Consider the following 27,114-nt stretch of genomic DNA (forward strand, 5'->3'; position numbering starts at 1 on the left):
TCATATGTATACAAATGTAAGTATCATTATTCTTTGGGAAAAGATGTATCACAGGGACCCAACTGACTGTTTTTACCTGTACAAGTATTGATAAACAACATGATGATATAGATAGAGCTATGAATGTCCAGTATGATGTCTAGTGACTAGCAGCATCAGAAGACTGCTCTATAGTTGGACTAGCACAACGATGATAATGTGGAGTGAGATCCTACAGCAATATAATACACACAAGGATAATACATGAACTATTGAGCTATGATAACACATGTCAGTCACTTACAGCTAATAGGAATGAGTTACAAGTATTGAACTTGTGTTTCATCACTGGATGGGATAGCAGGAGGTTAACATCAAGATTGTCACCATCAGTTGTGTTCAGTTCACTGTAGACACTCTGTAGCTCCTGTAGTATCGACAAAGTAAAACTGAATATGTAGCTATGGGTACTACATTTCAGTGGAGTATGAGTTCGGTATACGACTACATTACGGGGAAGTAAAACAGTATTGAAGTTTCAAATCTTTGCATGGAACATTTTACACAGAGATACAAATATATGAAAGTTATTTTAGTGAGCATAATAAGGATATGACTGACTGTTCTATTTGAGTATCTTAATTATTAAAGAAAGCAGTACGACTTTAGTGTAACCAGCCCAAGTGTCTGCATTACACTACTGTATGTAGTTCAAAGATCAAATGTAAAATGAATTAATAGTTTCTATTCCACATCACAACAATTTGTTGCAGCAACAATAATACTTACTTGATACAAAGATGTTTTAGTAGGTTGACTTATTTGAGCAATCCCATTAGTTAATAGCCGATAAACAGCATCTATTGACAATGTACAATCCTCCTGGATAAGTGGCAACATTGGTGAGGTAAATACAGCTAAACTGCACAAGAGACTGATTACCTGAACATTTCCTTGATTTATTTCAGTACCACATAATAAGGACATGGCCTTGAACAGACCAATCCTTGGGTCATGATCTGAACTGAAGTACAACAACTACAGCAAGCAGATTGAATAGAATTTTTTATACAAATACAGCTACATACATACCATTGTGAGGTAGTTCAGTTTTCCATACTTTGGATCAGCAAACATATCAAACAAAACCTGTTAAACCGGGTATGTGTCATTGAAACTGTATGACAGTTAAAGGAGGCAGTAGATTGTCTCTTACATGTTTTAGGTAGCTGTAACGATCATATGTTAATTGAGGTAATGTCACTGCTGAAGATGGGTCAGTAGTGAACCATAAATCCACCTAGAAGAAGTTCAGTGAGAAATACAATATGTACATTCAGGGATGATATATGGGAGTAAACAATACACATATATTATAATACTTATTCATCACCTTATCATATTGTTCTCTACTGATGAGTTCTTCACCACCAGCTATTGACTTAAAATCATTCAGAGCATTCAACAGGTCTTGGGTTGATGGTATAGGGTAAGGTTGGGCCACCGTCAGTAACAGTGTGTGCCAGTCAACATACTCTCCAGCATTAGGGTAAACCAGCTGCATAAGATCCTCCATCTGGTAATAGCAGGACCAGTGTGATGTCATAGGTATAATATGTAGAATGAATTACTAAATACATAGCAAATATGTACAGAGTATAAATATTTATTAGTACACTTTGTGTGTATAGTAGTACAGTGTGTACGTATGTGGGGGGAAGCATGTACACAAGAGAAAAGTCTCATCAGGGAATAAACATCACGTTTATTTACTGTACTTATGTTGTATACCTATAATTACCAAATGTACCTGCTTTGCAGTGAGTCCAGTCCATGAATCTGGCAAGTTGTCACCGCCATACTGTGACACACACAGTGACAGAGTACTAAAGGTATACACTACACACACTCACTGAAGCATGGCACAAGGAGTGCATTGTATCCACCAGAGCCTTATACATAACCACACCAGTAGGGGCAATAGTTGATAATTGTTGATGTAACATTGTTAGTTGAACAATAGTGAATTGGTCACTTGATAGAGGTTCATGAGGAGTGTCTGGCCTCGGAGGATGAGGTAGCTCCATTAGTAAAGCTGTCTGTAATAGTGACGATAAGAATTTCCATGTTTTGCCATACACAGGTCAACTTACCATATCAATTTGAAGTTCTCTGCATGGCATTTTGATTTCTTGTAGAATTTGTTGTTCATTTTCAATAGCTTGTTTTAGTATCTCGGCCAAATAGCTAACACTACAATGACAAATAATTCACATCTATCCATCCAGTATTGTAGAGCATACTAACCTTTCACATTCTTGCTTGTATGATAGCTCAATCCAGTCACCCATTTCTGCATACATCTTATCTGACATTGTCTGTAACAGCGTCAGCAAGTAAGTACAGCTTTAGAAAACAGTAATTCACTGTACATGTATACTAAATTGTACATCAAGACACATGGTAATGTGTCGTGCAGCCAAGAAAACCGCATGCCACATAGTGCATATATAGAGAGAAGAAAATGTGATTTTTTACACATGTATAGCTTCATGGTTTCTTCTGCAAAGCACAATTATAGCTGTCCACCAGATCAGGCAGACCACACTGCAAATTTCACTCCAGCTGTTTGTGAGATATGGGCAGCCAAAGTTGTCAACGGGTCTATGGGGGCGTAGATTTTTCTTTTTGCACACTTTGCAAATATTATTGTGAAACACAAATGTGTACTTGAAATATGGTACAGATAAAGAGAATATGAAAGTGAATTTTATGTACTAAATTTGCTGATAAATATCCATGGAGCTATGATTGTTTATTCATGTAAAAAGTATCTGAACTCTTTTGTAACAGCTACAGGGTAAACCGCTTATGGGAACACCTTGAAATTAGGTGTATACATAGGTTAACCACTGTGGGAGTGCCTTTTGATAGTTTGAAAGTAACAGCTACAGAGATTACAAAGCAAAAACCAAACAGCAGTAAATCGAGAGATAAAAATACTCTAATATAAGAGTCATTGTGGAAAGTGCATGAAAAATGTACACAATTCAAACCAGGGACCTCCATACTCCTGATCACTGAGTCACTGCTATCACAGCCGTTCACTTTACTTAATTTCTACTCTATAAGTACAATGAAAAATTAGGAATTTTAGAGACCAACTATGATCCCTAATATACAGTTCTATTGTACTGTATGATAAATGCTTAAATCTACTCTTAGTAGTAAGAGTTTAATTTCGTACATCTACATACCAATGGAAATTCTCTAGAAATCCTAAAAAAATGTGCACTCTATTAGAGTAATACAATAATATTAACAAATAGCCAAGTTAACAATCATACAGTACAGTAGCACTGTATATCAGGGACCATGAAAATTTGGGTTTATCTGGCCAAAAAAATCACCCAAAAACCAGCTAAACATTTCACAATACCATCCTGATGCCTTGGCAGATTGGTTACATATAACCAAGCCCAAAAACGCCTTCAGTGTAAACCTAAATGCTTCCAGTAGATTGCTACAATATTAAAAAAGTTATAATGGAATTTTCTACTGCCTGCCTGCCTGCCTGCCTTCCTTCCTGCCTGCCTGCCTGCCTGCCTGCCTGCCTGCCTGCCTGCCTGCCTGCCTGCCTGCCTGCCTGCCTGCCTGCCTGCCTGCCTGCCTGCCTGCCTGCCTGCCTGCCTGCCTGCCTGCCTGCCTGCCTGCCTGCCTGCCTGCCTGCCTGCCTGCCTGCCTGCCTGCCTGCCTGCCTGCCTGCCTGCCTGCCTGCCTGCCTGCCTGCCTGCCTGCCTGCCTGCCTGCCTGCCTGCCTGCCTGCCTGCCTGCCTGCCTGCCTGCCTGCCTGCCTGCCTGCCTGCCTGCCTGCCTGCCTGCCTGCCTGCCTGCCTGCCTGATGCCTTCAGACAAGCAAAACTCGATAAGAGAGTTAAGGATACGGCCTTGATTTATTCACCGTTCACCTGACAGGTGCATTTTGGCATACTGCAGTACATACAATGCATGCATCATGGACTTACCTTTGTCCTCCTTTGTGTCTCATTTCTTTTTTACTGATAGGCCATGGTGTCAATTCGCGGTAGCTTGATGACTTTTCTACATTTGTAAACGGGAATCATCCATATTTTTTGTGGTGACTGGATTGATTGCAGAGACGCTTTTCCTAATTTGTAACGCTGTGAAATGGGCTGAAGAGTCACTACTTGATAGTTGGGGGGGGGATTTTAAGATTAGGGATCATAAGTAGAGAAACAACCAGTGGACATTCAATCCCTAATTCAGTCATGGTATAGACTGAAGTAGGGATTAAATGTCCACTAGTATATCTGCAAGTGTAGGCAATAGTGGTGGAGGAAGTGGTGGAGGAAATAGTTGATATGAGGGGGGCTGACCGGAGTATACAGTCTCTGGCAGCAGGGGGTCTGGGGGCGCAGTCCCCCAGAAGCTGTTGCCATGTCAGCCTTCACAATGTCACAAAGTTAATTTATAGCAATTTTATAGGTACAATTTAAAGCATTTTAAGTCAAAACTATTTAAAACAGGCTATTTTTGTCAGTTAAAAACTTTTTTTGGCAAAGCTTTTAACTGTACATAATTATAGCATTTATAAGCAGTACAAAACAGCCTATAGCCACCTGGAAACACTTGATACAGTGGTAAGACACCAACTCTTAAAGTAAGGGGTACCTGGTTCAATTCTCGCTGTAAGTAACTTTTTTCGTGTTTTTTTTAAAAAAGCATACTTTTAGGAACACGTTTTTATGAAGGCCTTGACTGCTCTATTAGGGTATTTGAGCATTCTATTAGAGCATATCGATCTTTATCATGGTTTTCAGCCCCAGAATAATTTCGGCGTGACATCATTCTGAGGGGGGGCTTCAGCCCCTTAACCCCCCCACTTTCCGCCGCAAATGGTAGACAATCTTCCTTGTTTTTTTTTCTATGATCCTTAAAATTCTTAGTATTAGCATCATTAGCTGCCACCTTTCTTTTTCACTCAGACTTCAATACCGTACGCAAGGAAATTTTGACAAATTGGTTTAATTCGTCAAATTTAAATTCATCAAATGTTTATAAGCGCCTTTAAAAGCACAGGTTTTGTCTACAATTTCTTGATTTTCGTCAACATTTTATTCGTCAAAGTTTTCTTACGTCAAAATTTCCTTGCGTACAGTAAACAAATTTCATAATAACGAAAAATCAACCGTTGCCCCTAGCAACCTAAATTTTACATTATTTGTAGGTGTCAATGTTTTAAGTCACCTCTCCAAGTTTTACAAGGATAGCATATATAAGTCATGAGATATGACAGTTTGAAGTTGCAATTTTCCCATACATTGTCAATGAGAGGGGCAACAGTTGCCCCTTCTCGGTAATCACACAAATCATGGGATTTAAAGAATGTCATACTGTATCTTATGACCTATATACGCTATCCATTTAAAACTTGGAGAGATTATTGTTGACATTCACTCCTACAAATTATGTAAAATTGAGATACAGTGGAACCTGTCTATAACGGTCACCTTGGGACCAGATATATCTGGCCTTTAAATACAGGTGGCTGTTATAGAGAAAACCTGCATAAGGTGGTCAGCAGCATTTTAGTGGCTATGACCGTTATAAATGAGTAATTATTATTAAGAGGCTCGCGCCAATGCAATGCAGTCTGAATATTTAGTACAGAAAGGGTAAGGTGAGTCTATGATTGTTGGTTATAGCTATTGAATACGCTTAAGCAATAAAGCCTGATTGATTATATAGTATTCATTGAAAGGCAGGAAGTGTGATAATTGAGGATTAATTGAAACGGTGCCATGGTGGTACCAGGAAATTGGCTTAACAAGCCACCATAAAAGGTAGCGACTGCTATACGAAGGAGAAAGTTGTGTATACAGTGATTCATAGGCAAATTGTTGGTTGGCCGTTATACGCGTTAGACAGGTGACTGCTTAATGCAGACCACAATGCATACATTTGTATGGGAAAATATTTGGGACCTCGTGACCATGGCCATTATGCAGAGGTGACTGCTTAATCCAGGTGACCGTAACACAGGTTCCACTGTGTATGTACTTTTGAATTTTTGGTTTTTGCATATGTTGAAATACCTGATTTTTGTGATTGCCCAGAAGGGTAACTGTAGCCCCCTTACATATAGATATGTATGGGAAAACCACAAATTTCAAAATATCATATCTTATGCTATCCTTTCAAAATTTGGAGAAGTTACTTTAGACATTATCACCTAAAAATAACGGGAAATTCAGGTTGCTAGGGGCAACAGTTATTATTATACACTATAAAGCCTTATTATGAATTTGTCCATTAAAGGCCACACCCTCTATTCACTTCTTGGCTGTTTAGTGTACATACCAAATACAGTGTAGTGTATGTAGCATCAATTAATTGATTAACTACATATAGCTAATATATGTACATACATAAGTGTACTAATGTCTCCAAACCTTAATATGTTGTATCTTCTGCAGAGCATGGGATTTTATCAATTCCAATCTTGCCCTGGTCTCACATTCTACACAGGGAATCATATACATATGTAGCTACCTCATACACTACTACTGTACATGTACGTATGAACACACCTGCAATATGCTGTACAGTATAAATGTAGACAACACATATTAGTACTAACACATATATACTAAGACATGTACACACATAGTGGTTATAGGAATTTCTGGTGGGATTTTCCAGTCGTAGTGCTCAGATGGGCAGTTCCCAGATGCAGAAAAGCTATCAATATTGCAAAGACTAAAATCCAAATAATAGTCAGACTTTGAAACACAGAGTTTGGTAAAATTAACTTGAAGGCTGACATGAAAGTGAAGCGAGGACACTACTCAGGGCCTGGGAATTACAGCTGTTCTAAAAAACAAAAAACCCATCATTTCCACAACTTCTTATTGTACCTTGACAACTATATACTTCTAAAAGAGAAATTTTACATTAAATACAAGCAAACTCATTACACCTTCCTCTAGTATGGCTGTTACTATTCATTTATAAGCCCAGGCCTGTAGCTATATATGTTTTGTATAGCCTCAGAGCATGGTCTTTATAGAAGCTGTAGTGACACAGTTAATAATGGGCAGCCAGTCAGTCAATAATTACTTCTTTAAGAAGCACTGCCTACACATGTTGCATGTCTTCTTGTAGCAGAGAATTTTTGCGATCACAATCTGCTCGATAAGCACAACAGTCGTAAACAGCTCGTCAACAGAACAAAGCATGAGCAATATAATATATAGGAGCAGACAAGCCAACAGTGAATCTCATAGCAGCAGCAATCTTATGTAGTCTACTCAAATTCTTTTGATTGATGTTGATGTCGTCTTTCTTCATCTTGTAAGTGTAGTACAGGTAGACTGTGAAGACCACAATATGAGCTACCTTGTTAATGGCAATGACAGTGTTAACAAGAGCTTGTGTCGAATAGTTGGGATTACTAGGTACAGCACAGTGGCCATTTGGCAGGATGGTATATCTGCCATTTCCGGTTCCCACATCGTACCACATCATTAGTAAGAAAACAACCATTGCTGTACTGACCAAATAGGCAGTGTAGCATCTGAATAAGAACTTTGATGCTTCTTCAGATATCGGTGCTTGAAATTTGTAACAGCAGTACACAACGTGTGCCAACTTGGGTAAGCACACAAGTGGCAGACAGGGCAACACACAAATAAAATATGTGAAGGCCTACTATAGTGAAATGACACACAAACTTCGAATTGAGAGATACTTCAGCATGGAGTACTACCCAAATGGTCCCAAAAATGGATGCAATGGATACATTGAAAGTGTAAAACATCCCAAACAGGTTACGCAGTTGTTTAAAACACAAATGGAGGACAAAAGTATAACCACCGACCATTGCCGTTAGTACAGTTGGCAGCAACGTTAGAATAAAATTTAGCTCTGGGGGGTTGGATGCCGTATCATAACAAGGTAGCTCATTCTTGTCTTTAGCAATCACAGCAAATGTGTAGCCATCTGTTGGGGTAGTAACAAATGAGACTATCAGTAGTGTAGATGATGTCCAGTTTCTCTCCAGTATCAATCACCATGATGGTACAGTTATCAACCAGGTAGTATTGTAGGGTAGTGACTTGTTGGAGGTCATCATCACCAATAGCTGGTAGTTGCTGATCAGAACAGTGAAGTGATGTTACCTTACTGACTGTTGTAAGGATAACAATGAACAGCAGAGCAATACAACCCATCAAATCCTCTTGTTCGCTTGGCAGTAAAATATTATAAAATAAGTGCAAATTTGAACTATCTGTTTGCTACAAATCATAACCCTAAAAGACGTCAATAGTTAAAAATGTAACAGTACAATTAATAGGAATGCTTCTGGTACCATATCTGTGAAAATTCTGACATCTACGATATAACACCACCTGTTAGTCGTGCAGATAATTAAACATTTGTGTTGATGACCAAATTCCATGTACAGTACAGATACACTTTGTGTCCACATCATCAATGAAAGCAACACTGACATATGTACAATCCACAAGTACAAATGTCTGCTGAGAACAAGAGGTGTTTTACAGACTATCTGAAGGTAAACAGCAAACTTGTAGTGCAACAAGAAGTAAATGAGTAGCTCTAATTTAAATATACAGTATTTTAAACATAGATAATCAAAGCGGGTGTGGGTACAATAGCAGCAATGCATTATAGCAGTTAGTGGGCATGGCTCCATTTATGTTTACAGGAAACAACACGCAATCCAGATTCTCCACCTTTTCAAACACACTTTCTGTAACAACTTTAAACAGGCTGTAGGACCAGGTGTCCTACAGACCTTCAGCACTTGTGCTGTAAAGCCTTAATAATAATAAAAAAGATGAGAGGGAATGGCTCCAGTATGTACATTCCTGATAAGCAGGCATGGCTCTCGAAAGTTTCTTGATATGTATGCCTCCAGTTCTCTATTTCCATCAGCACAATTGAATTTGTTAATTTATAAATAATAAATACATCTGATTTTATTCAAGTCAGACCCAGATATTCTATAAAGCAGGTGAGACCCACCAGACCAGACTACTTTCACTTCAGGATTCAGTTGTGCTAATTACTGGCAGTTTCAATATCACAAAGACTAAAGTCTAGCTGTTTTACTGCACAGAATCAGAATATTTTGCTACAGTATATATATTCCATCCAGAAAATGGGATGACAGTGATGGTCAAGGTTGTAGAGGAATTTCAATTTTCTGGCTTAAGTATGACTTCAGTTACAGTATAAAAGCACTGATTTAACATGCATTTACTCAAGAGGTTTAATGGGAACTTTACATAAACCACCCCATAGTATAGCTCCTGGTGCAGTAAAGCTCCTAGTATAGCTCCTAGTATATGTAGTAAATTTAGTAGTCACAGTATAAATCACCTTCATGTTTTATAGCTGCTAAGTGTTCTTGTCTGCTGATTTCTTGTTTGCTTTTCGACTTCTCTGGCACAACAGGAGCATCACTCACTGATACTACAACACAAAAACACAAGGAATACCAACTACACATGTTGTATACAACCATAACTTACACTGAGACTTTGATGCATCTTCTACTGGAGACTTGGCTGGTGACACTCGGTCAACTTTCTTGCTGCTACTGGTTTTACCAAGATTCTGATAATATATATTCAATATCATAATGGGATAAACAATGAGTCGATTGCTTCCTTGCCTTTTTGTCTCCCTTGTCTTTTCCTTTCTTAGCATCACCTTTCCCTCCTTTACCCTTCTCCTCTGATTTATCCTTCTCAGCAGCTGCTGTAGAGGCTGCATCAGTCACTGCTGGCTCTATAGCACTTGACTGCTTCTTCACTAGTGCATCAATCTAATAAATAATTAAAAGTAATTGTCATACACAATACATACATCACTACATAATCACACTGGAACCTCAATGTACATACTGTATGTATAGGGCCACTTTTAGCACATACGTATTAAATCAGAGAAAACAATCTGTATGTAGGCCACAATAATAAGGTGGTCTTGTAACATTGAGGTGCTTAACATAACATATCAAACGGTATGGTAGTACCATTTAAGTAGGGATCCCCACCAATAATGACGTGTGCCCCTAAAATTCCGCCTTCAAAAATCATCCTAGAGACATCTTACGTGATGAAAATCACTTTTACGCAATGATATTAGTCAATCTAGCATCAAATACTGCATTAAAAACTAGAAAACACTAACAAGCAGCCGGATATAGAATTTTTAAAAAGTCGCTAAAACTTGGATTTTGCTAGCCTACGTACCTGACCACAGTCGCAAGCCTAGAGGCCAAACAAAGCAACCCATGGCCACCATATTACGCTACAATAACAAACTCACCAGTGGGATGTGCTTTTTGGGATTCTGACGAGTTTGTGCCCTCTGCGCCTTGTCTTTCCTTTTACCTTCAATCAGGCTCATCATCTTCTTGTTGCAATGAAACCATATTGAGGTGTTAATTTTCCCTATCAACACTTTCCTTGAGCATTGTATTTAGACGCTGCAAACTTATTTAAGCACTTATGCTCGGTAGATTAGTTAACGCAATCTTGGTCGATTAATAATGATGGAGCACCCAGACCACATCTCTTAACAACGAATCATGATGACACACCCCATTATTATTGGCCTAGCACAACAAAAGTATGGCACACCCCCTGGCTGACTTGAGATATTCTAATACAACAGTCACCCTAATAGAACAGTTACACATGTATAGCTGTATGCTATAACAAAAAACCAAACAAACTAGTATATTTATTTTAAAAATGAAGTAGGGATCCAAGCAATAAAAAAGTAGTGAACAAGAGATGAATGATGGTATTACAGCATAGCTCAGTGGGAAAATCCCTATTTTGGCACTGAACAAAATGGTTGTTATAATATGCCAATGTAATGATTTTCCCACCGAGCTATGCTGTAATACCATCATTCATCTCTTGTTTCACTACTTTTATCGCTTGGATCCCCTTAAATTAATAATTTTTAATATACTAGTTAATTTTTGTATTGTACATTTTCTGGTCCTACTGTAGGTGATAAGACGTACTCACCACACTTGTCATGTACTTCTGAGCAATTTTAATAGAGTGATTCAGCAGCTAATGAAATAGAAATCATTTAACATCTTACTGTATGATTGTGTTCACAACTGACCACTTCATCTAGCTCAATCCCTTCCAGTACTTGAGTAGGAGACTCTGAGTGAGCCTTCTTCTTGCTTTTCTCTTCCACCTCTGGGGGTGGCATTGACCGTGGGATTAACAGTACCCTTTGAGAAGAAAGTATATAGGTTATGAAGATCTGCACGGTAGCTATAGCATACACACAACACTGTTTAGCATACTCATACTTCTTTAAATGATATGAAAAGATAGTACATACTTCTTATCTGGTTTCTTTTCTTGTTGTACTTGTTGTTTGGAGGTGCGTGTTTCTGTGGATGCTGGTGCTACAGGAGAGGTGGACTCCTCGTTAATATCATCTGTTGCTTGTTGATCCACTGTGGTCTGTGAACCAACTGCACTAGCTGGTATGTCCTGTGGCTCATTGCTGGGGAGCTGTAAGCAGAATATGTGACTGGGCCTGTGAAAATAGGGCATGTGGACACATGATTTTTCCTACTTTTTAAATTTTCACCACTTGTAACTTTTTGTACCATTATGCTATGGCAATGCAATTTTCCACTCTTAGTAAGCATTTAATTGGCTTTATGATGCAAGTTACAGGATGCAAATATTCTGTTCCAATACTGAGATATGACCAGTAGTGTGACAAGGTGTAGTTTGTACCCACATGCCCTGTTTTTGCAGGCCCAGTCACATATATCACTGTATCTAGAGTATGAGATTAGTGCTGAAACGAATAGCAATTTTTATTATTCGAATATATAGTTGTGACCAAATATTCGATTATTCTTTAAGCTTATACTTCTATTGAATAAGTACTGAAACCTTTTGTTAGGGGGGCAAGGTAAAACCTAAGAGTTATTTCTATCTTTTCTAAAATAGAATTTTTACAACATAGACACACCACTTCATTCACCATCTTAAGTTTTAAGGCTGGCTTTTCCATCTGAATACAGTAACTATATGAGATACTGTACAGTACAAGGAAAAGTATGAGTTTTAAGTTCAATTAGGTATCATAGCAAATACCATAGATTCCCTAAAAATTTGGCAGAAATAAATTAATTCCGTTCGTGTCTGGCCGAACAATTAGGAAAAAATTGTACCAACTTGGTGCTATTGTCGAATTTTTAGGGATCTATCTTGATACAGTCTACACGCTTCATGGCTATGTTATTTACGATTATTTTGCATTTAACTATTGTTTACTTTCTGGTCTACTGGGACCAAAAGGAACGCCTTGAGGAAGAACTGATGGCGATACTGCATCCGGGTCAACTGCAACCGGCTCACGAGGAAAGGCGCTATATACCGTGACTGCCTACATTATCCAAGAGGGACGATCAACATTGTTCTCCGATATAATACCGATTTCAACAACTAATAAAAATAGAAACCACAATCAATAATTGTTAAAATATCTTGATTTGCACGTGATAATTAATTAAATCTCGCTAACAGATGCTGCATCAAGTGTCCCAACACTATCGACTCAAGCTTGAGCTAGGGTATCACGTTATAAGGAGATGTGGGTTCCAGTTTTTGGAGAGGTGTTATTCTGTGAACAGAAACAAAGATCGTTTAACGGTAGCTAGCTGTGATGTCACATGATGATCAATTTCACAGAGGTAGCATATTGTGTGAGGTCACTGGGAATTTTCAATACTCAAGAGCAGGTGTCGAAAAATTAGCGCACTTATAATTAGAAACTTTGTCTTGCTTGCCGAAATTTAGAACACATTGCATTCAATACACGGGGAGTGCCAAATATTTAGAGATGCCGAAATTTTAGGAAATCTACGGTAGTAGGGAAATAAAGGAGGTCACCTAACCTGCAAATATACTACTGGATATTTAATCCCTACTTTGATAATTCAGTCTATGCCCATGACCGAAGTAGGGATTAAATGTCCACTAGTGTATCTGGAAGTTTAAGCGACATCTCTTGTTTCCCTACCTTTTCTATGATCCATAATTGAACTTAAAATTCCTGATTTTTCCTTGTACTTGTTTGTTTACTTTTTGTAACATTATTATGACTAGTGTGCATACCCCATAAAAAGAAAGGATGGCACCAAAGTTAATGTTTTCGTCTAAACACACACCCCAACTATCAACTACTGACTTGAAAGCGAAGTGGCATTACGCTTTCCTTTCAATTATGTTTAGCCCATTACACAGCATTACAAATGGAAAAGCCTTTGCAATCAATCCAGTCACAACAGAAAATATGGACAGTTCCTGTTTAAAACTGTAGGGAAGCCATCATGCACTACCATGAATCAACACCTTGAGCTGTCAGTAAAGAAATGGAACATAAAGGTACGTAAGTCCATGATGTGTACATTGTACATACCATGGTAAACCAAGGCATCTGTTGGGCTGAAGCGATGTTGAACAGTGAAAAAAAATCAAACCTTAGCCATTATTGGGCAGGCAGGCAGGCAGGCAGGCAGGCAGGCAGGCAGGCAGGCAGGCAGGCAGGCAGGCAGGCAGGCAGGCAGGCAGGCAGGCAGGCAGGCAGGCAGGCAGGCAGGCAGGCAGGCAGGCAGGCAGGCAGGCAGGCAGGCAGGCAGGCAGGCAGGCAGGCAGGCAGGCAGGCAGGCAGGCAGGCAGGCAGGCAGGCAGGCAGGCAGGCAGGCAGGCAGGCAGGCAGGCAGGCAGGCAGGCAGGCAGGCAGGCAGGCAGGCAGGCAGGCAGTCAGTCAGTCAGTTAGTCAGTAGATTCGATTGAACAAATTTAAAAAAATACATATTATTGGAAGCATTTAGGGTAGTACTGAAGGCACTTTTGGGTTTGGTTATACATACTTAACCAATACTGCCAAGGCACCAGGAAAGTATTGTGAAGCTGTTGTTGGGGGTGATATTTTTGGCCAGAAAACCCAAACCTCCATGATGGCAGGCTAGTACCCTGAGGGCTGTGCAATGCTGCAAACACACATTTGTAAAGTAAGAGTATGACAGTTTGAGCGTTTGCTTCACAGTTAACACCACTCCCAATACAATCAAGTGGTGCACAACTGGGCCCAGCACAGCATGACAAGATGAGTGGGCTGGCACAGGTAGGCCAGGACATTATTGTATGTAATATAGCTGGTAATATACAGTACGCACTCTAGATCAATGCAATTTCTGGAGCATAACTGTATACACACACATACGTACATAGCACAATACACAAACACACCTCTATTAGTGGTAGTTTGATGGACTTGTCTGACACTGGAGGTGCAGAAGGAACGGGATCTGTTTATATATAACACAACACATGTGATCACCATGTGACATTTCTGTGTGTGATCACCTTCCATTGAGAAGTAGTATTCATTCAACAACTGAACTGCATCTTGGAACTTATCAAATTCACACTACAATAAACACATAAAATGCACACATGTTTGGTATAATTTATAGTATTTACATACTGTAGTTAAGAACATAAATTCCTACCAAGTATTGCAGTTCAATACAACACCAAGTACGTACCTGCATCAGTGATATACTCTGGTTAACAATTATCCCACTATGGTCATCAGTCCAATTGTCCTGCATTATTCTAGTACGTTCCTTCTCAGCATCATCCCTCCGTCGATCACAGATATCCCATAATGTCTCACACAAGTCCTTAACACAAAACACATAAGTATCCAAATTTTCATACATCAGGAAATATTCTTAAAAATACAAACACACTGAATCATTACAAGTTACAGTGTACTATGCATTTTGAGTATACTACAATGCTAACAAAGACTTGTGATAAATACTGTGTGTGATATTTACTAACATCAACTCGTTGGTGTTGTTCAGCTATCATGGTTGCCTCTCTCCTCAAGTTACTTGGGAGAGCATTGTAGTTCTTTTGCCAGGCTGACAGGTACTCTTGCTTCAAGTCTGGTCTCTTTAAATAAGAAATTATCTCCATTCTGAAATGCATGTGTACAAATACCATAAACAAATGTAGCCTGTGTCAGTTCTGACCTTCTGTCATAGAAATAATGGCAGTGTGTTTCTTGTTCAGTTCTCATCATCTGGAAGACATGTTTGGCAGTCAAGATGTAGGAACATTCAATAGCACTCCATTTGGGAGCCAGTGCTTTTATCATTTCCTGCAAGATCACAATACAACAAGGTCAATATAATAACCATAAATCAAGCTGGCCCTGTGGCCCAATGGATAAAGCATCTGACTATGGTCGCTTGTTCATTTTTTTCTTTTTCTTCCCCTCTCTCTCTATTGCTTGTGAAATCATTTATAAATGTGAAGTACCTACAGTGCAAGATACTGACAACCCTGGTGCATTCAACATGACATACATAACCACTACATGCCAACCAGGCCCTGTGGCCCAATGGATAAGGCATCTGACTACGAATCAGGGGATTCCAGGTTCGAATCCTGGCAGGGTCGCTTTTTTTTCTCTCTCTCTCTCTCTTTCTCTCTGTCTGTCTGTTCTCTATCTGTCTGTCTGTCTGTCTGTCTCTCTCCTTTTACACATGTTATCATTTATTAATGCAAAGTACCTACAACAGTACAAGATACTGACCCAGATTCAACCCTGGTGCATATAACATGACAAACATAACCACTACATGCTAACCAGGCTCTGTGGCCCAATAGATAAGGCACCTGACTACGAATCAAGGGACACCTACGTACAGTACAAGATGCCAAATAATGGGAATAGTTTGTGGAAAAAAACATTTGCGAATTTTGCAATTTTAGGTACATTCGTGAATGTTTTCTTGCAAAATTTTTCCTACAATTAAAAATGTATTTTTAAAAAACAAAATGTCTCTTATCAACCTTTGTACCTTGAGTGGGGTAATACTAACACTGAATCTCCTCGCACAATTTCATGCTTAGTTCATGTAGAATTCATATAAACAATTAATTATACTGAGTGCATGAGTAGTGCTCACTAAACTGCTAGCTATGCATGACACTACACTGACGTACAAGATTTGCAAACTTTAGCGACAGTAGCTAGCTAAGTGATGGTGGAAAGAAACCGGAGCTACAGACCAGATATTCACTGTGCATAGCATGTCTTAGTTCTTGGTGCCGCCTCCATGCAGGCTGGGTGTGCCTATCATCCACTCATTATTGTGAATGTCAATACCTACTTCTCTCTACTGCAAAGCAGTGATCCACGCAACATGTCAGAGTCGAACATTCCCTATCCATGACTAGCTGGTTGTCGAGGCATGTTCCCAATTCCTAAATTACTTCATGCATGCAATAAATCGTGAATGTTTTCTCGCGAATGAGGAAATAGTAGATCATTCTCGAATGCTTTATTTCGTGGACCATTCCCATTATACGGTACTGACCCAGGTGCATACAACATGACATACATAACCACTACATGCCAACCAGGCCCTGTGGCCCAATGGATAAGGTATCTGACTACGAATCAGGGGATTCCAGGTTCAAATCCTGGCAGGGTTGGTTTATTGATTTCTTTTTAGTAATCATTTATTGATAAGTACTTATAGGGTCACTTGTTGTTTTATAATTATTTTATAATCAAAAACAGCCATGCTGTAAAAAAAGAATGTGGCCTTTAAAAGCCTGGGTGAAAAAAGTGGCATTAATAAAATTTATTATCATTAACATCATTACAGCCATTTCATGGCCGCCACCTTTGATTTCACAACTTTTTTTACCCAGGCTTTTGAAGGCCGCACTCTTTTTTTACAGCATGGCTGTCTTCTCTTTTGTATTTTCAAAACCAAGGCTTTGAGGCTTTCTATTTCTTCTTATCTACAGATCATAACTGCTACAGGAACAATGATGATCATAGAAGTGATACAGAAAATTACCTACTCATCTCGGACAGCTACGTACCAACAAAGAGAGAAAACCATCAGTATATTGATGATGAATAAAAATTTAGATAAGGATGTCCTCGGACACATGCTCAAACATTATTTTGCTTGTTCATGCATGCATGATGGCCATAATATTATATGTATTTATTTCCACTATAGTGGTTTACAGTATATGAAAGTGAATTCCTTCCAAGTTAGATATGCATGATTGTAGGAATATATTTTACAGTGACTGTTCTATCAATTTTCATGCAAAACTTGAAAAGATGCAGTTGCTCAACTTTAAACTTTTTTACTGGGATATAATTTCCAGCTTGTTGTATCACAAGTTTTGCTAGCATAGCACTTATTATTATGATGATTATGATGATGATGATTGACATGAGTTGGTTATACCATAGATATTAGAGTACAGGGACTAGAAACTAGCGCGCGCCCTGAAACACTCCGCCGTTGGTGAATTCATGAGACCAAAATGGTGTCTTCTGCTCTGGACTACTTTCTATGGGCGTGGAGTATTTCATGACAATCTCTTAATGTTTTACAAGTACTAGGCAAACTCCTATTGTAAGTCTTGTTGTGAGTTTTTGCCGCCATCAATCATTTTAATCTCAGTCGACACGATTTTTTTGTGTACCTGTTGTGTTCATGGTAAGTTCACTTTCGACTGGCAAACAATGCCACAGTAACCCTAAAGTGACATAGTTTTGCATGGTGTACTTCATTTTATTATTCCGCTTGTTTAATGCCCTTTGGCAGTCTCATCTCAGTTCTTTAAAATACTACTCCATGATTTATCAACTTCAACACAAGCGCTGTTATGCGAGAAACATCTTTCAGTGGTACTGTGCAAAACTTCAAAGTATTGCGAAGACTTCAGCACTATTTCCCCAGTGGAACTAGACTTCTGTTCTTCGTAACAGGTATACAAAAAACGGAGGTACCCATTGATGATCAAAATCGTAAATGGCGATGAAAACCACCCAAGACGATTAAACAACAGAAGCCAGAAGCATTAAAAGTCTTGTATATCAACTAAAATACTACAAGGTGGTTGAAATCAACTGTAAGACGACTAAACCACAAACTGCCATCCTGTCCGCATGGATTTAATCAATACCGAGGAGTGCTTCAACCACAATCAATGGTAGATATACACGGCGTGCGCTAGGTTGCCTATCCCTTCTCTCTAATATCTATGGTTATACTGTACTAGTCTGCTCACAGACCACCTGGAGGCGAGACTAAGTTAATACTACCAATATACCACTGATCGATGCAAAAATGGCTCTGATTTGATGAAATAGCTACTAGACTGAGCCTCAGTGTTACAACAATAGTATGGTGCTAATGCTCTAATAGAGCGCACATTTTTGCTTTCGTTGAAATCATCTAATAACACACATAGAATGTTCTAGAGCAATCTAGATTTCTATTGGTAGATCTAAGTTTATTTATGAGTAGATTTAAGTTAGAAATTTCATTTATAAGGTAGAAATTAAGTGAAGTGATCAGCCAAGATAGCAGTGGTTCAGTGGTTAATGATGCGGGTGTTAGGTATGGAGGTAATTGGTTTGAACTCTAGCTGGTAAGTATTTTTTTCGACATTTTTATGCACTTTTTTACCCCACAGCGACTGCTCTATTAGAGTATCTCAATCCCACAATTTTACACTTGTTTGGTTTTTACTTTATAACTTTGTCGCTGTAAGTCTGTTGCCGTTCCAACCACCAAAAGACACTGCTATGATGACTAATCTATGTACACATGAATTTTCAAGTTATTCCACTACTTGGTTTACCCTGTAGCCGTGACAAAGTTATATCTACTTTATGTGAATAAACGCTCATAACTCCTTGAATATTTATCAGATTTATAGCAAACTTGGTACGCAAATTCAACTTTATATATACTCTCTTCATTTGTGCCAAATATCGATGCAATTGAGTTACACATTTGTGTTTATAGCAATTTTTGCGAAGTGTGCGAAACCCCCTATGGCTAAAAAAACAAGAAGAAATTAAAACGAAACTTTGAATTCCATATTTCACAAATGACTCTTGGGAATTTACTCAAATTTGCTGTGTGGTATACCCTACCTGGGGGACAGTTATAATGCAGAAATGGTGTGCTTTGGAGAAGGGGCCATGGAGCTATGCACGTGTGAAAAAGTTGTTTTCTTTCTTCCTGTCAATATACAGTACTCATGGTGTGGCGTGCTGGCTTACTTGGCTGCACGACACACTACTGTGTGTCTTGATATATAAACTGTAACATTGGTAATGTACATCACTATAAACACTGCTAACCTCTGGTATGGGCAGATCAGCATACACCCATTCTGGTGCTCCAGGTTCAGGTGACTTTTTCCCACCATCAGTAACAGTGACACTACCAGGAGCAGTACCAGTGGTCTGGTCTGTGCTACCATCATCTGTGGTGGTGGCTACTGTATGGGCTGGACTGGTTGTAGGTTCACTGGGTGGTCTGGGGGATACTGCTGCAGGCTCTGGAGGTTTCTTGTGTGTTGGTGAGGACTTGGGCTTAGCTGTTGTGTCTTTGCTACCCTTAGATTGGTCCTAAATGACAGTACATATAACTAGCTAAGACAGTCAGTGAGTTTGCATGTAGTACCTTTTTAAGATCTTTGAGTATAGATGACACAACCTTTTGTGTTGTAGCTACAAAGAAAATACATTTAATATACCGAAATATGTGAACACTATGCCACTTGTACATAATTGTATGCATGTACAAAGCCACGTAAAATCAATCTAGGCTGTGTCAGTCCAATCTAATCTTATTACACTATGTCACACATTGACAGTACAAACGAACACACCTTCATTTTCATTGGCATTCACAATGACAAGGTTGTTGAACTGGCTGAACCAGGCCTCCAATAGGATCCAGTTGTCTTCAAATGCCAGTAACCTGTAGTATGCAATACAGGTATAACAGGGTTCATAGAAACTTTTAAAAAAAGACAAGAATTGCAGCAATGCACTGGGAGATGTTACTCTAGAAATAGTTTTATATAACTTTTGTATCTAGCTTTAAGGTTACGGGTTAGGCGCTTAATAATAGGTTATTATTTTTCGCTGCGTGATAATGGATGGTGCAATATTGGCACGAAACTCAAGCAGGTGTTAGTGAGAATGTTGTTAACTTTAAAGTGTTGTATAGCCACGTGATAATAGCGGAGGAATCATACAAAGTGAGTGTTACTAATTTACTGCAGAAGGTAGTCAAGCGTAAAATTAAGTCTCCGCAATATGGTTGAACCAGCGTTTAGCGCTACTGCTTAATGTGGTTATTATTCATCAAAAATAGCAGCTGTCAGCTAATTAGTACTAATTTGTTCGAGGGGTCCTTCACTCCCAGAAATGTCGTCGATGACCATAGAAATTTGGAACTTTTTGTTAGAAATATAGAAACTTTATGGAAATATTTAGAAATATGTAATTAAGATTTCAATATTTAAATCCGTACGATTAGAATTAATTTGTGATAGTTGCTTCAAAATTCGTTTATTTTATTTTTTGAAAGTATAGTGTAAGGCATTAGTACATAGCACGAGGTGAGACATTAGAAATCAGCGGGTTTCACTATCATTAAAGCTGCATAGTGCCACCTGGGTATAAGCGTCACCCAGTTATAAGCGCACACATGTCAAAAGCGCTGCGGAAGCCACAGCTCATCTGATAAAGTTACTGAAACCATAGATTCTTAGTCCGAAACTTCATATCAACCGTGACCATAGCCGTGACGAAGAGTTTCTAAGACGGAAAGATTAGAAATGTGCGCAGAAATTTGGAAATTTGGTAGAAATTTATTCAGAAATTAGAAATTTAGGTCAGCAAATTTCCAAATTTCCAAATATCGTCAATGGATTTTGTAAGTGAAGGACCCCCCGAATTTGTTAAGGCAGTGTCGATGGGTGGCTATATTATCTAGGTCCTGTCGTGGAGACTTTGTGGGAAAACTGACTAGAGGCTGGTTAATTATCGTATCTTTCAAGGATAATGGCGATTAGTTCTGCTACGGAAATACCGCGAGTGCACTACAGTGCTGTTACAATCGGATAACAACTCAATTCGTTCGTGAGGACCTAGAAATCACTAAGTAATAGCTTATTAATGCTAAATATCATGGTGTGGCTTCCCATGAAACCTGGTTTTTGATGAATAGCAACTCAACAGTTTCGCTGTTTAGTGCCTGCATTTCTGTACAAGCGCATCTCTTGTTGAGTGTATCGCCGCTTTTGGTATTTCTTGTACGTTGATATGCCATGTTATTTTAGTGTGTTCTTCCGTGCAAAACGGTTAAAACAGAACTATAAGCAAAGCGCCTACAAAATTATTTACTGGGTAACCCGTAACCAAAGACTAGCTTTGATCAGTTAGAAATACTAACTAGGATAGCCTGTATTCCATTTATGAGCAACATTTTTATGCACCACATACAGTTGTCACAATGGTAACTGTGTACGTGCACGCATACAAAACACAAGTATGTTGGAGAAACACACATACTTATCTATATACTGTCATCATTTCAGTTCACTGACCTGTTCTGTATTTGGTTCCTCTTAGTATCTATTGGTTGACCTTCTGTAACTTCTGAACTTGCTCCTGAAAGACGAAATGACATGTTGCAATTTGTGAGGTGCTAAACAATTGCTTAAAGCCAACCAGTTGTCACCAAAATTTGCATGTACAGAATGGTCAAAGAACAATATACCATGGAAACTATTGGTCATCAACTTTAAGAGGCATTCAGATTAGTGAGACAGTACATTATAATTCGTATAATTATCGCTTTGCTTCAATTTATTTCATATACAGGTATCCGCATCCATAAATATCTCACACGAAACAAGGAATAAAAAATCCACACCACGCTACACTAATACAGTATAACACTGACATACCATCAGCACTGCTGGATCTCTTAAACACTTCATCAGAACTGACATCAAAGAATAATGCAATATCAAACCCACTTTGAGGTGGTTGAGGCTGTATATGGAACAACAATAAACACATATTACATTGTTTACAACACACATCAAGACCTCATTGTAGAAGTGAACGTTCAATTAGCATATTTACGTGTGTGTGTTCTATTAGAGTAAATTTAAACACATGACAAGGTGTACTGTACATGCAGAAAAAAATGATTATTGGTTGTTAGAACAATTTGAAGAAAAACTAGCGTGACAGTGTCCAGGATATTGAGACCCACAGCATACACATAACAAACACATCATCACACAACACAAGTCTACACACCTCAGTGGATGGTAGTGGTTTAGGGATGAGCAGGTAGTGTCCCTGTACTCCAGCCAGACTGGTGGCCAGTTTAGGAGGTGGAGCTGGTGGCTCAAAACCAGATAATGCCTTATCAAGTAGCTATGTATGTATATATGTAACTTGTGGTGAATCACTGGACTGTTATGTGAGCACTACACTGTAGTACCTGAGCTTGAGCAAGAGTTGTGGGAAAATTCTCAATCACCCAATTAGATTTCTCTGGAAGCTGCCTAAGATAATGTAAAAAAAAACATGCTCACACTCAACAGATTAGAGACAGATAACAGCTAGTAGTTATAATGAATACAAATAAAGAAAATCCCAAAACTACGGACTGCAGTATATTCAATGATTCATGTACTCCAACAAACTAAATTACTGTAATAGAGCAGTCACATTTATCCACCAACATATAAACATACTTTATTGCATGCAGGACAATATCCACAATGGTGGCATCATCAACACCTTGACCACTCAATAGTGCACACTCAGCAGCCTGACCCAGACTAGCTAAAGGTGAGAAATGAGCAGAATATGCCACCACACTCTCCTGCTTCTCGATGTGCTCTGACATCGAAGGGGTAGGAGACTCCTCCACAGACTTCATTGTTTCATCACCAGAATCCACTGGTTTATCAGTCACAGCTACAGACTCGATACTCTTATCAGCAATACTCAATTCTGTGTTGCTACTGGGTTGTATTTCAATAGAAGGCTTCGGTGTACTAAAATCTGTTAGCTCAGCAGATTCTTCAAAGTTGAATGAGTTGCCTGGTCTTGTCATATCAAGTTCATTCTTTTCCTTAGTATAAGCATTGACTGCTTTCTGTACCAGCTTGTCTGGAACCAGTATAGTTAACTTGTGAGCTGTGTACAAATAGAAAGCTCAGAGTAAATTACTGGGTATATGTGCACATATGTATAATGCTACATATATACACTTGTGCGTGCAATGACACATTTACATATGGCATACTTTTAGACAGTTTCTTTAGTACAGTAGATTTCCCTGCAAATGGTTTGCCAATACAACAAGCCTTCAGTGAGAAGTTAGGTAGGTTGGATCCAGGTCGACAAGGTTGGGTAGGGTTAAGCAGTTCATGAAGATGATACACCACATGAGATAGTACTGCATTGCCTCCATCAGGGAACATCAGCTTGACCTCATCATCACACTGCCACTCCTCAGTGATGTTCTGTGGACAACAATGTATTAATCACTTGTATCATACAGAGCACAAAAGCAATGCAAGCTTTGCTAGCCATGACATGAATGCCAAGAGAATACTGGGGTAAACACAAAATATAACCAGGAATTAAGCCTGGGGTCTTGCCAGGTCAGTGTTCCAACCATTTCTGCCACACAAATACACGTATGTGCATATGTATGCATTATCAGTGGAAGCAGAAACAGACCCGATTGTATCTCCATGATTAATAATATAATTTGGCTACATGTATTCATATGTGCACACATATATACGTACATGGCATGCATGCATACAGATAAGTACGTGAGTACACACTCTTACATACCCTATACTCCCAAAAATCATTATCATTGAGTAAGGCTAGTCTGGGATGCACATCCACAACTTTAATATCAGACTGCTCCTGTAGCTGGACATGTCATACTACATGATACACACTGTAGTATATATTGTTCTCCTTACTGGCTGCTCCTCATATAATGGATTACCATTGATCAACATCACCTTCCAGTTTCTAACTACCTTAGCAGGTACCAACCTGTATAGGGCAGGATCATTATATAACTGACAATATACACATGTATGTATGTACATATGTACGTACGTATGTATGCATGTCACACATGCATGCACGCACGCACACACACACAGATGCACGCACACACACACAGATGCACGCCCACAGACACGCACGCACGCACGCACGCACGCACGCACGCACACACACACACACACACACACACCCTTGAGCAAGTTCCTTAAATTCACCAATACGAGTTGACAGATCCACTATTTGCAGCAGTACATCCCAACATAATGAAAAATGTTTCTCATATCTCTCCTGAGCCTTCTTAGATTGCAACATGCTGTGCTGCTTCCTGGCTTGTTGTAGGTGAACCTTCTTCTCATCTTCATTCTGTTGTGCTAGCAGCTAAGCAACACAATACAATGGTGACAGTGAAATGTATACAGTAAACATACATATGTGTATACATGAAAATATGTGCTGGCTTGCATGCATGTATGCGTAAAGTAAAACTTACTGCTTCTTTGTTCAGTGCGTCTTCAAATTCCTTCAATCTTCTTTCCTCATACTGTTGGAGTTGAGCCACTCTGGAATGACAAGCACACCATATATGCAATGTACATGACAGCTTGGAAATGCCTCCATTTTACAGGTGTGCCATGTACACACCAGTACAACAGTTAAATTCACTAGATACAGTACTATTGTATGTATGTAGCTGGCAGGGCCATTGCAGCTACGTATGCACACAATAGGCCATACCTGTTCCTCCTGATCACATCTTTCTCTTTGCGTATCTGCATAAGTTGAGTAGCAATCCTCCTCTCTTGTTGACACTGTCTCATCAGACGATTAACCAGTATCTCACCTCGACGTGACTCCTACAAAAAGATGTAGCACATATTTTGTATATAAAACTACAGAATTGATTTATCATTTCTATGCAAGTGGTCCTGTATATAGCTATGCACTAATCTAGTACATTAGTTGGCAAAGTTCATTGTTTATTCAGTTTTAACTCAGTTTAATGTTTACAAATACAATATCCACAATTACAGCATATACACAAACATACTTCCTGTTCTTGGAGACTCTTCATTTGATCAATCAACACTTTCCTCCTCCTCTTCTCTCTTTCCTATTCATCACATTATCACCACATATTACTAGACTACATGTAGCTGGTCACCTTCCTGGCCATGTTCTCATCCTGTACTCGTTGGTGTATAGAGGCCAGGTACTCACCACTACTAGTAGTAGCTGCTAGACCATCACCAGATGTAGCTGATGATGGGGCATCACCAGTTGTGGCTGGTCGACGTCTAATATGTGAGAATATACAAAGAAATCAGTAGTGTGTGTGTGTGCGTGTGTGTGTGTGTGTATGCATGCACAAACATGTGACTGCATATAGAGTCTGTTCGGAATCTCGGTTTACCTGTAGGTTTCTATTTTGCTGTGTGTAGTTGGTACTGTATGTATATGTACGTAGTGTATGCACTATGTGAGTAACTCAAGTTACCCACACATGCATCAGCTCTTAATGTGTGCATATTATGTACACCTGTACATTAATTACCTTTGGAAGCTTGTGGAAGTTTGCACCTGACTTTTCTGAGTTTCTTCAAATTCATCAATATTCCTTTTAACCTCCTATGTGTATATACATCACCATGTGCACACTTTAATGGATGGTAGTATATGAGTGTGCTCACTTCTGCCAATGCTCTTTGTCGTGTACCAAGGCTCTTCTTCAGAACCTATAGCAATCATACCGCCACATCAAACACATAAATGCTACACACAGTATGTACAGTACTGCTCAAATGCAATGTCATCTTGCAAGATTGCGTTCGATTTAAAAACTTGGTAATTAAAGGGCGTGGCACCTGTTTCACTGGTAAGTATTTATACCATACAAAATGGGATGAATGCTTGCAAGAGAAACGTTTTTTAATCACTCACACTCTTGCAAGATGATGTAGCCTTTGAACGGTACCGTATGTATGTACGTACTGTAAGTCATGTATACACAAAGACTTGCGTACCTGCTTAGATGGCTTGTCTGGTAAAATTTCAACAGGTCTACAGAACAATAACCCACACTCACTGCTTTGTACATGTACATACCAATGGGACACCATAGCTTAATATGAAATACTCACTATATGCATAGAAAATAAACATGACCAAGGTGAACAGGCCACTACATGTGATCTACTAACCAACTAACACTTATCAATACACACACATACACACATGCCAATACCTGAGTCTTGCATATAGTTGTCGTTGTGCATCTCGCATCTCTCTAGTCTGGAAATAACAAATAATTCCAACAAAATAAATATATACATGTTCACCTTATCCAATGCTTTATGACAAGCTTCCTTCCGAGTTTGCTGAAGTTTTTCTTCCTCTTCAATCCTACCATAATATATATGTGATATTGTACATTACATACAATATTTAATTCTGATTATGTCATATAATATGCTACTATGTGATGGTGTAGTATTTTCTTGTCTATATATGACAATTTACTCCACATAATGTATAATGTGCTACAGTTTGCTACATACTTTTCCTTCATCAAAATGGTCTTGTATTTTTCATGACGACTCTTAAACTTCTTGATCAGTTCCTCAAAATTGAGATCCACTTGTCGTGGTGTTTGTAACTTCAGATTCTAATAAGCAATGGTACACAGCCTAACATCAATATTTCTGTACTGTTGTCATACTTCTTGAAACATGCTTGATTCTATCTGCTCCAATTTCAATTTCCCATCACTCCTGACTGATTCGATTGACTGGCTAGCCAACTGAGTTTTCTGGTATACAATTATCAGTAACAACATATTGGCTTGGTAACAGTGTGTACCTCCTTCCTGTGAAGGGCCACAAATATCTGGTACATCAATCTCGTAGAGGCTCCCTGTTTCTGAGTCATCACAGAGTGAGCCTGCAATAGGGGATTCACCACTAGTAAATGATATGATCATGTTGTGTAGTTTTTCTCCTTGAATGGGATTACTTCACTAGATTACTTTGTCAAAGATCTAAGCAGCCC

At 38.9% G+C, this 27,114-nt stretch overlaps 1 protein-coding gene and 2 non-coding genes across 3 annotated transcripts in view; 2 read left to right on the forward strand and 1 right to left on the reverse strand.

The window, feature by feature from the left end:
- The window catches only part of LOC136255324 (sperm flagellar protein 2-like), a 27,912-nt gene continuing 798 nt past the window's right edge, over window positions 1–27,114 (reverse strand). Inside the window, exons 5-51 of the mRNA XM_066048061.1 lie at window positions 26,926–27,006; window positions 26,786–26,875; window positions 26,625–26,731; window positions 26,406–26,469; window positions 26,312–26,358; window positions 26,091–26,127; window positions 25,758–25,802; window positions 25,622–25,695; window positions 25,232–25,364; window positions 25,118–25,180; window positions 24,805–24,923; window positions 24,560–24,629; window positions 24,260–24,447; window positions 23,979–24,054; window positions 23,842–23,925; window positions 23,282–23,501; window positions 22,725–23,172; window positions 22,469–22,532; window positions 22,282–22,401; window positions 21,921–22,008; window positions 21,558–21,621; window positions 19,830–19,921; window positions 19,622–19,668; window positions 19,297–19,566; window positions 15,134–15,261; window positions 14,940–15,078; window positions 14,639–14,776; window positions 14,457–14,520; window positions 14,340–14,398; window positions 11,407–11,582; window positions 11,179–11,293; window positions 11,076–11,123; window positions 9,704–9,856; window positions 9,561–9,645; window positions 9,409–9,501; window positions 6,453–6,520; window positions 2,287–2,357; window positions 2,133–2,232; window positions 1,893–2,078; window positions 1,790–1,840; window positions 1,373–1,555; window positions 1,196–1,279; window positions 1,072–1,128; window positions 922–1,017; window positions 769–861; window positions 284–406; window positions 1–211 (exon numbers count right to left, since the gene is read on the reverse strand). Of these exons, the coding sequence (XP_065904133.1) occupies window positions 140–211; window positions 284–406; window positions 769–861; window positions 922–1,017; window positions 1,072–1,128; window positions 1,196–1,279; window positions 1,373–1,555; window positions 1,790–1,840; window positions 1,893–2,078; window positions 2,133–2,232; window positions 2,287–2,357; window positions 6,453–6,520; window positions 9,409–9,501; window positions 9,561–9,645; window positions 9,704–9,856; window positions 11,076–11,123; window positions 11,179–11,293; window positions 11,407–11,582; window positions 14,340–14,398; window positions 14,457–14,520; window positions 14,639–14,776; window positions 14,940–15,078; window positions 15,134–15,261; window positions 19,297–19,566; window positions 19,622–19,668; window positions 19,830–19,921; window positions 21,558–21,621; window positions 21,921–22,008; window positions 22,282–22,401; window positions 22,469–22,532; window positions 22,725–23,172; window positions 23,282–23,501; window positions 23,842–23,925; window positions 23,979–24,054; window positions 24,260–24,447; window positions 24,560–24,629; window positions 24,805–24,923; window positions 25,118–25,180; window positions 25,232–25,364; window positions 25,622–25,695; window positions 25,758–25,802; window positions 26,091–26,127; window positions 26,312–26,358; window positions 26,406–26,469; window positions 26,625–26,731; window positions 26,786–26,875; window positions 26,926–27,006 (5,073 nt within the window). The 3' untranslated portion in view covers window positions 1–139. The remainder of the gene's footprint in view (window positions 212–283; window positions 407–768; window positions 862–921; window positions 1,018–1,071; window positions 1,129–1,195; window positions 1,280–1,372; window positions 1,556–1,789; window positions 1,841–1,892; window positions 2,079–2,132; window positions 2,233–2,286; window positions 2,358–6,452; window positions 6,521–9,408; window positions 9,502–9,560; window positions 9,646–9,703; window positions 9,857–11,075; window positions 11,124–11,178; window positions 11,294–11,406; window positions 11,583–14,339; window positions 14,399–14,456; window positions 14,521–14,638; window positions 14,777–14,939; window positions 15,079–15,133; window positions 15,262–19,296; window positions 19,567–19,621; window positions 19,669–19,829; window positions 19,922–21,557; window positions 21,622–21,920; window positions 22,009–22,281; window positions 22,402–22,468; window positions 22,533–22,724; window positions 23,173–23,281; window positions 23,502–23,841; window positions 23,926–23,978; window positions 24,055–24,259; window positions 24,448–24,559; window positions 24,630–24,804; window positions 24,924–25,117; window positions 25,181–25,231; window positions 25,365–25,621; window positions 25,696–25,757; window positions 25,803–26,090; window positions 26,128–26,311; window positions 26,359–26,405; window positions 26,470–26,624; window positions 26,732–26,785; window positions 26,876–26,925; window positions 27,007–27,114) is intronic.
- Trnar-acg (transfer RNA arginine (anticodon ACG)) lies at window positions 15,491–15,563 on the forward strand. The gene has a single exon. It is a non-coding gene; the product is annotated as a tRNA-Arg (tRNA).
- Window positions 16,532–16,604, forward strand: Trnar-acg (transfer RNA arginine (anticodon ACG)). The gene has a single exon. It is a non-coding gene; the product is annotated as a tRNA-Arg (tRNA).

This window comes from Dysidea avara, chromosome 5, assembly GCF_963678975.1.
Source record: "Dysidea avara chromosome 5, odDysAvar1.4, whole genome shotgun sequence".
NCBI lineage: Eukaryota > Metazoa > Porifera > Demospongiae > Dictyoceratida > Dysideidae > Dysidea > Dysidea avara.